At 43.1% G+C, this 9,859-nt stretch overlaps 1 protein-coding gene across 2 annotated transcripts; it reads left to right on the top strand.

Moving 5' to 3' along the window:
* The first annotated feature begins 1,191 nt into the window (after window positions 1-1,191).
* LOC128474818 (uncharacterized) lies at window positions 1,192-9,118 on the top strand. Of its 2 annotated transcripts, none has more exons than XR_008346404.1 (2): window positions 1,192-1,437; window positions 4,871-5,116. XR_008346404.1 is itself a non-coding variant. In XM_053457219.1 (2 exons), the coding sequence occupies exon 2, from the start codon at window positions 6,796-6,798 to the stop codon at window positions 8,578-8,580; it is 1,785 nt and encodes a 594-aa protein (XP_053313194.1). In that variant the 5' UTR covers window positions 1,192-1,437; window positions 6,776-6,795; the 3' UTR covers window positions 8,581-9,118. The 2 variants fall into 2 exon arrangements, 1 of the variants encoding a protein (XP_053313194.1); XM_053457219.1 differs by lacking the exon at window positions 4,871-5,116 and adding an exon at window positions 6,776-9,118.
* The last annotated feature ends 741 nt before the right edge of the window (window positions 9,119-9,859 follow it).

The following is a 9,859-nucleotide window of genomic DNA, read 5'->3' on the forward strand; positions in this document are numbered from 1 at the left end:
TACGCACATCTGCCCCCAGGCTTGCCACTCCAATATGGCACTGTGGCCCATGATATGCCTTTTAACCCTCTATATGCCACTGTGCCCCATGGTATGCCTTTTGACCCCCTATGTGCCACTCTGCCTCCAGAAATGCCTTATACCCCTATATCCCATTCTGGCATTTAGGGGGTTAAAATGCATATTAGGGGGTTAAAATGCATATTATGGGGCAGAGTGGCATATAGGGAGGTATAAGGCATTTCAGGAGGCAGAGTGGCATTAAGGGAGTTAAAAGGCATTGTATAGAGCACTCTGCCTCCAGAAATGCCTTATACTATTTGAGGTCTGATTAGAAGACGACCCAGATTAGAAGACGAGGGGTATTTTTCAGAGCATTTGCTCTGAAAAAAACCTCGTCTTATAATTGAGCAAATACGGTATATTATGTCTTGAGACTTGAAAGCTCCAGGATATAGTTTTAGAATACAAAATCTTAAAAGTGATTATCAGACCCTGGATCTGGCGGTTCTTTGTGAAAATAATTATCCTAATTTGGGCTTTTAATATGTACAGTCATATGTGAGCTCTAATGTGTTCAAAGCGTGCAAATTATTTTAGTGTATGGGGTTTCACTATCTGATAATTTCCGTGCCTATTAAATTCGTAATGTGGTCTATTCTAAGACAGTCGGCAGCAGAGTTGGCAGAAAGTTGTGGTTTTAACTACATTTATTATGAGTTATGAAGGGCCACTCTAAAATAATTATTCAACAAGAGCTGAGTTCAGAACCCCCTTTAAGTAGGGTAAAGCAGGGTCACTTAATGCAACATCACGTGATCCTGCGCTACTAGGGCTCCAGCTCACATCACGTGTGAGATTGTAAAGGGTGTCCAGTCGGGGCCAGTGTGGAGAATGGGTGTGAGAGTGGTATGTGCTCACAGTATGGTCATATGAGATTGCTTCACTGGGACTGACTGTACTTCAACGAGGTTAAAATCATCTGTGCTTGAGTTTGCATCATTTTTTGAGTGATCAATACAGTTCTGTAGAGACACGTGCAATGTGCGTCCTCTACCAGCAGGTGTCGCTGTTTTGTTAGACTTTGCCTCACCCAAGATGGCTACTGAATCTGGCTACGTCTGCCTCGATCATGGAACCCAGGAAGGAAGTACGCTTCTAGAGTTTCCTCTAGTATTTAAAACTGTTTCCTGCGCCTAGCTAACCGCTTGTGTAAGAGTTGGTGTAACGTGTTGGATCCTGGTTTGTTTATTTGATGATTATTGTCGTCTGTTTTGATCTGTTGCCTGTGACCTGGAAGATCCTGTCTGCTCACAGCCCTCTGCTTTTGGATTCGCCCTGACCATCTTCCTGCTTTTTGGATTTGCCCCCAAGCTTGTGTATGGACTGTGGCTCTGTCGCCATCCTGTGGGCTCTGTGTCATTGTGGTGAAGAGTGGTCAGTATCAGTGGGGTTAAAAGTGCTCAATATGAGAGTTTTTTTCCTGCTAGAAGGGCTCCAATATTAATCAGTCCTTTGTCTCTGGAAAGCTTTTGAAAACTTTTGCTTGTATCTACCAAATTCCTTACCTTGCATCAAAGCCTCTGTCCCTCTAGTTTTAGATTTATAACCTCATATTTTAACATTTCTGTTCTTTGATGAACTTCTGTCCTGTACGTTATACGTCGCTTTAAGTATTCAAATGTTTAGTTATCACGTGCTGTATCCCCCCTCTTCTCTCTCCCCCCTTCAAAAATAATGGCAAATTTAGATTCAATTACAATGATGGCAAAAGTGTTATTTTTTATTATTATTAACTGTCCTTTTAAAGGGAATCTCTAACCAACATATACACTTAAATGCATACGATAGCTGACTTTGCATTTTAACTTCTCATGATTCATAAGAATTTGGCTGAATGTATCTCTTCCTTGGTGCTGCAGAAGTGCATTGTATTCACCACCATCCCGCTCCAGTGCTGGCTCGTGTGTAAGTTCCAGAGGGTCTAATGCAGGGGCGTCCAACATGCGGCCCGCGTAAAATCGGCAGCCAGGGCAACCGATCTTACGCGAGCCGCACCTCAAGCCCTGCTACTTACTTGTGGGAGGGTCTTCTGGACTGCACAGAGGAAGCGGAGTTCACGTGACATCCTACTTCCTCTGTGCTTTAGCAGAGGGAGGCCGCGCCCCCTGCTGAAGTCTGTAAGCGGCATCGAGGAGCTGCAGTGCAGGTAAGGGGGTGGGGAGGATGTTTGAATGAGTGTGTGTGATTGAGGGAATTAATCTGTGAATGAATGATTATATAAATAAATGAGTGTGTGTGTGTGTGTGATAGCATGGATGTGTAAGTGCTGGAACCTAGGCATGATGGGACTGCGATTGCTGTTAGCAATCACACTCCTATCATGCCAAGTCAGCCAGTACATGCTGAAACCTGGCCAGCTGCCCCCCTTGTGTATTGATGCTGCCAGCAGTATGGGGTCTGCACTTACAGCCACCCTGTACCAGCATGTACTGGCTGACTTGGCATGATAGGAGTGTGATTGCTAACAGCAATCACAGTCCTATAATGCCTAGGATCCAGTATTTACTGGATGGATGTGTAAGTGCTGGAACCTAGGCATGATGGGACTGTGATTGCTGTTAGCAATCACACTCCTATCATGCCAAGTCAGCCAGTACATGCTGAAACATGGCTAGCTGCCCCCCTTGTGTATTGATGCTGCCAGCAGTATGGGGTCTGCACATCACTTACAGCCACCCTGTACCAGCGTGTATTGGTTGACTTGGCATGATAGGAGTGTGATTGCTAACAGCAATCACAGTCCCATCATGCCTAGGTTCCAGCATTTACTGGATGGATGTGTAAGTGCTGGAACCTAGGCATGATGGGACTGTGACTACTGTTAGCAATCACACTCCTATCATGCCAAGTCAGCCAGTACATGCTGAAACCTAGCTAGCTGCCCCCCTTGTGTAGTGATGCTGCCAGCAGTATGGGGTCTGCACATCACTTACAGCCACCCTGTACCAGCATGTACTGGCTGACTTGGCATGATAGGAGTGTGATTGCTAACAGCAATCACAGCGAGCACAGTCCCATCATGCCTAGGAACCGCCATTTACTGGTTGCCTGGGTTGCCAGCATTTACTGGTTGCCAAGTCATATTGCTAATTTTGTCCAGTTGTGTGTTACCTACTTTTATTAAAAATGTGAGTTTTTATTATTATTTTTAAAGGTAGGGGTCATTTTCGGTTTTGGCTAAGTGAACCCTGAATGTTTTGGTCCAGAATTTTCATTTTAGTTCATCCCTAGAATAAATCTAGGGAATCCTGAATCTGTAGTCGCAAAACTTTCTAGGCCCAGAAATCAGTGAGAAAGAGTAAAGGTTTTGTGTCATTTTACTTTATTTTAATCTGCATATTTTATGAAAGGCCATATTTTTTGTCACAGTGAAAAATGAGTGCGGCCCGCGCACGTATACAATTCTGATGAAGTGGCCCACTGCAGAAAAAACTTGGACACCCTTGGTCTAATGCAACCAGGCATGCAGAAAGCACCTGATTTGTTTTAAGTAAAAGCACTAATGTCGCTAATGTGGAGCTGTAACTTCTTAGGGGGTTATTCATTAAAGGGAGAGGTTTCAGGAGAGTTGGGGTTATAACTCCTTGACGCCATAATGCATTATGAAGTTCCAACCCCAATGAGCTTCTGCCTCAGGAAAAATTTGGCAGTTCCTGTGTAATGTATAGTTAAAAATGAAATACCGTATTGGCTCGAATATAGGCCGCACTTTTTCCCCCCACTTTAAAGTGGGGGTGCGGCCTATATTCGGGGTTTAGCGCCCGACGCCCGGGACATGCAGTTCCGGGCAGGCAGCAGGGTTAGGATACAGATCCGGCGGGGGGGGGTTAGGGGGGCCGGCACGGGAGGTTGTCTAAGCGTATCGCGCAGACGTTCACCGGGAGCAGCGATGCGCGTAAACAGCCTCCGCTGCCGGCACGTCTGCACGATGTGCTTTATCAATCTCCAATCTCCCTTGCCGGGAATTCCCACGGGGGGAGTCCTGGCAAGGGAGATTGTTAAAGCACATCGTGCAGACGTGCCGGCAGCGGAGGTTGTTTACGCGCATCGCCGCAGCCGGTGAACGTCCGCATGATGCGTTTTACCTCTGCCCCCAAGACTTACCAGAGCAGACTCCCGAGTGTCTTGCGGGGCCGGCGGGGGACATCTACGCAATACGCGTATACAACTTCCGGTGCCGACACATCCGAAAAGTGCCGGCACCGGAATTTGTAATGAATTAGATGTTCCCCGCAAGACACCCTGGAGTCTGCTCTGGTAAGTCGGGGGGGGCAGAGTGGCAGCATATCTCGGGGGGGGGCAGAGTGGCAGCATATCTATTAAAAAAAACTTTTTCTTTAAAAAAGCACCAAACTTTTAGGGTGCGGCCTATATACGGGGGTGGCCTATATCCGAGCCAATACGGTATTCTGTCAGTCTTTTTATATTATGCGCAGTGGCGTCTCCAGCTTTCATATTTAGGGGGGACCAGGGACCAAGGTAGGGGGGCCAATTTTAAAACGATATATATTATATATTGTAACTGAATGTCCTTTTAAAGCACAAGGAATCAGTCATAGATCTTTCAGAATCACTTGTCTTCTAGGGTAATATGAACGCCAATTCCAGATCCAGATAAAATCGAAATATTTATTTTCTTCAAATCAGCAGCTTAAACAAAAATACAATATAAAAAAAAATAAACCCTTGCTTTTCTGAGCACTAACTAAACATAGGATTGTGTTTCCTCTCTAGGTTGGGGTGGCTCCCCACCTCCCAACAAAACACTCGAAACAAACTAAATCCAGCAAGGCTTTTTGTCCAGCAGCTCTCTTGGCTGTAAATAAGAAGAGCGAGTGAATAGCACCAAGCTGGGCTTTTTAAACCCTCCTGATTAGACCAGGTGAGCTGTACTTGGACACCTGTAAATCCTGGTCTGGATTTTAAAAACTGCTGGAGCACCAGCCCACCCTGCTCTTCTGGATACTCCACCCCAGGGACTCATTACACAATTTATAAGTCACATTCCTATAGTGTAGTTTTTTATTGTGCTTCTCTTTCCCTGGGGCTTTAATTTTACACGAACACCGTGCTTCCGATATGTATTAATATTAGCCCCTGTGGCCAATATATATTATTAGCCCCTGCTGCCAATATGAATATAAATACTAGACCCTGCTGCCAATATATAAATAAATATTAGACCCTGTTGCCAATATATTTTATAGTGAAAAAATTGGACCCTAACCAAGCATTTCCTTGGGCCCCGCTCAACGCTCCCTTGCATGCAATCACTCCCTCCGCTCCCACACCAAAAAAAATATATTTGCCACACTGACTGCAGATCAGGGGAAGACAGGGAGAATCGGTCCTTCTGACTGCACCGCGACATTGATTGGTCCTCTCCCCTGTAATCATCCCCAGAGTCCCTTTGTCCCCTCATTCACTAAACCATACCGCTCTTTTACTTACTTACACCATGTCAGGTATAGATCAAATAAACAACACCTGAAAACAGCCCTCCAGGTATTGATCAACTGAATAAGGCCTACAAATCCTATATTTGCAGGTAAACATAAATAATGTATGGAAACATAGCAGATACAGATCAACAGAATAACACAAAACCCAGCTTTGCAGGTATATATCAACTGGAAATTACATATAAACTCTGTGTTAAAGATAGATAAAACCCCCTAAATTACAGGCATAGATCACGGGTCGCACACCCCAAAGACAACCCTGGCGTCCACATTGCCCACTTAGAACCTGATCATCGCCCAAATTACACACATATAGGGAGTGCCATGTTTGTCGCCAAACAGCCCAGCATGGGTCAACATTGTCCCCAAACAGCTGAGCGTACGCCATCTTTGTCCTATAAACACGCTACCTGTGCCATCTTTGTCCCCAGTGCTTAAACACCCTGCTTATACCATCTTTGCTTTTTTGACATATCAATAATACACCTATGATTCACACAAACACTTTTACAGTCACTCACTAATTCACTTTCATTCACACAATCACTTATTCTCTCCCTATCTACCCCGTCTCACTCCCTATCTACCCCTTCTCACTATCTACCCTCTCCCCCTTTGACGTTTACTTACCTTGTAGAAGTCCAGCGGTGGTGTCGTGAGGCCTCGCGGAGGAGAGTGAGAGGCGCTGAACGGTTGCTTAAAACGTATTCCTCAGCGACCGCTTGGCGCCTCTCTCTCTCCTCCGCATCTATTACAAAAAAAAGATAGCTTTTCAATTGGGGGGCACAGCATGATGTATATGGCCCCCTCCCCCCCCCCCCGCTGACGCCACTGATTATGCGTTAAACTGAAGTGGAAGAATTAAAATTACAAATCTCCCTTTAGTAAATAGACTTTTTTTTTAATTTTAATGTTTTTCACCTTACATATGTGATTTTGTGCTTTAAGAATAGCCATAAGCAGTCTCTGAGGCTTGTAATACAAAGCAATCCCTTTTCGGGGGAAGCTTAGCATTCAACTTGAAAATTATTAAGCAAACATTACTTATATTAAATGTAAAGTTTACAGACTTGTTTCCAAATCAGTTTAGGTATAAAAAAATAAAAAATAAAGACAGTTTACGTACCTGGGGATACTCTCCAGTCTCTGGTCTTCACTGCAAAGGCACGCTTAGCTCCTTCAAGCTATATATATATTATAATTAAAAATAAAATACTAATTTCCTGTAACTGTTTTTCCTGTTCTTACAGGCCATATCGACCTATTGAAAATGTCTAATTGTCCTGTTTACATGATAAAAGAGGAACCGTTTACTCATTCAGAGGTCCTGCAAATATTAGAAAACCCGGGATCTAAGAACATATCTACAGTACCTGCTAGAAAACCTGAACATGGGCAAGTTTACGTGTATAGTTACAAAGATAAACCTGAAGCTTATAAAAACTGGCGAGCGGACCGGTGCCAGTGGAAACACAAAGGAATCCAGCGCTTACCAAAAAAGGATCCAGTGCTAGGGAAAATTTACCATCAGCTAACAGTTAACGGTGAAACTGTTAACTTCCACCGCTATGGCTATGAACATAAAGATCCCACAATAAAATTTGTAGTTGTCCATTATCTTGGAAATAAGGACACAGTACTTAAAAAGGGTGTATACGGTGTCAAGCCACAATCCCCAAAGCGAATCGATATGGAGACCTTGTCGTCAGTTTATTCCTATGAGCCTACACCAATGGAGGAAACGCAGAGTGACATTAACAAAGCCCCAATTGCTGAAACTACAACCACTAATGACTATGTGACTGTGCAAGTACCTGGAGATGCTGAAGAAACCTCCAATAAGCCTATAAATGAAAACAGAAAAAGAAAACTTAAATGTGATGAGCTACGTAACGTGTACGAACTTCATTTAACTTTGGACAATTTCATTACAAACCTTTCCCTTGTTCCTGAGTTTAGCGTGGTTCTTGCACTGCCGGAAATTGTGGAGATATTTAACAGTTTAACTAGTATTGAGTCGAAGGCCGTGCTCTACTATGATACCTCAGCTCAGTTCGGAGACTTTTATGTATCGACACTTATCTTATTGTATAGTATTTTTGAGGAAAGGCCTTGTATACCACTTGCGGGACTTATACACAAGACAAAGAATCAGAAGGTTCACCAGTGTTTTTTTGATAGTGTTAAAGATACGATTCCGACCATTAACACACCAGGTGTAACTATTGTGACAGCCAGGGAGCCCGGAGTTGCGCAGGCTATTGAGGAGAGCGTGCCAAATGCTAAGCAAGTCTTTTGTTGGAATGATTTGCTGAAGGAGGTTGAGGATTGGGTGACCAAGCATGAGACCTCAGAGGCAGACCAGAATTTGTACATCAACGATGTCCTGATTTTATTAAAATGTGACTCAGCATTAGACTATGAGACATCCCTTTACCCCTTAAAAAGTAAATGGAGCAACCAATTCATGACTCATTTTGACTCTAAATTGAAAATCGACATCAAAAACAGTGGAAAATGGGTACTGGAAGAACTGGGCATATACAAAAGTGGCGGTGTAGTGACGACAAGCGTTTCGGACGGTTTGAATATAATTCTGAAAAGAATGATTCAGTGGGAAGTGGTGAGTTTGGAGAACATGGTGCTTGCGTTTTATTTTTTGCAGACCTTTTATCAACAGGAAATAATTCAAGGATACTGTAACACTGGATACTACCGTTTAAAAGAAGAGCTTAAAAGCTTGAAAGTGGAAGCGTCGGCCATTACACTTCCAGCTGATTACATGAGCTTGCAAGCGTTGATAAATCTGTTTAAGAGCGACGCCACAAACGCAAGAGAAACCGAAAATAAACCACTCGTGGTCATGCAAAGACTAGCAGAATGGATTGTTGCTCAAAATAGAGTATATCTTGAAAGTCAGTCGGCTAAGTTCAGTGTCAAAGGGTTAAGAAACAAGGATTTTGTTGTATCGCTTTTTCCTGAAGAAAAATGCTCGTGTAATAGCACACAATCCTGCTACCACATCATGGCATCTAGACTTGCTGTTGGTTTGTAAGTTTTAGATGCCAATGACTGATTTATTATATCATTAAGAAAATGTGACATCTGTAATGTTACCGTCTACCGCGTAAAATAAGCCGTTTCCATGTATCTTTGGGTTATATTATATTTTTGGTTGAGGCAGCCTTTATCAAGGTGGCTGAGTAGATGGGCGAGAACTTCAGGACTGGGAGCTGAATACCACTCTGAAACAAAGTGAAACTTTTTGATCTGAACTTTTTAAATGATGTGGCTCCAAAACAATTACACAGATCGCCAAACATAGACCAAAAGTTATTGCTCGTTTTTTTTGTTTTTTTTTAATATCTTGTTTATTAGCATTCGTTAAAAATGACAAAACATGTATGTAAATATACAGGTTACATGCTGTGTAGTAGTCGCATTGGTATGGCAATACATTCAAATAGCAGTTATTATACATCTATATGAGTTACAGTAGTGTCGGCGCATTGGAAGTGCAACAAATCACAAATGCGTAATAGTTTTACATTTGTAATAGATTCAAATCAAATAAAAAGCAAACATGTTGCAAATGAGTGCATGAGATGGGTAAAGAGAAAAGGAAGAAGAGAAGAAAGGGGCATTGAGATGTTCTTGGCTAGTTTCATTGGAAGTCATCAAAGGTGCTGCAGGGGTGTCACCTCTGCTGTCCTGGTAAATGTAGTGAGCCATGGCTCCCAAATAGCTTTGAATTTGTGTATCTCATGAATTTTAGCTATTTTTTCCATGGTGATGAGGTTCCAGATATTGGAGTGGGTTTCTTCCATCATAGGAGGGTTCCCCTTCCACCTCCTTGCAAGGGCCTGTTTGACAGCCGCACATATCCTATGGATGAGCTTTTGGTTGGGGGCAGACAACTCCTGCATGTCCACATCCATAACTAGTAGAGCCACCGCTGGAGATTCGGTAATCTTCGTTTTCAAAGCTTGGGGTAGTTGCTGGAAACAATCTTGCCAAATCGGCGAGATGAATCTGCATGTCCACCATGCGTGTAAGTAGGAACCTGTCGTCCCACAGCCCCTAAAACACTGATTTTCGCTGCCGTTATTGCTCGTTTTTAATATTTTATATTATTTACTCCAAGGCATCTGCAGAAACAACCTTGTCTTATACTCAAGGTTGTTTTTATATTCGGTCCTCAAATCTGTGGCAAAAAAATGGTTGCTCAACTCCCCAATGGGTGGTTAAAAATGTCTGTCGATCATGCCCCCCAAACTCAAAGCAAATTAGCTGAAGGGCTTTATTCCATTTTTTAAAAAAAACATTATTAACCC

The sequence above is a fragment of the Spea bombifrons genome, chromosome 2, assembly GCF_027358695.1.
Source record: "Spea bombifrons isolate aSpeBom1 chromosome 2, aSpeBom1.2.pri, whole genome shotgun sequence".
NCBI classification, from domain to species: Eukaryota; Metazoa; Chordata; class Amphibia; order Anura; family Pelobatidae; genus Spea; species Spea bombifrons.

Coding starts and splice junctions, on each gene's coding strand:
- LOC128474818 (XM_053457219.1), top strand. CDS start 6,796: ATGTCTAATTGTCCTGTTTACATGATAAAAGAGGAACCGTTTACTCAT.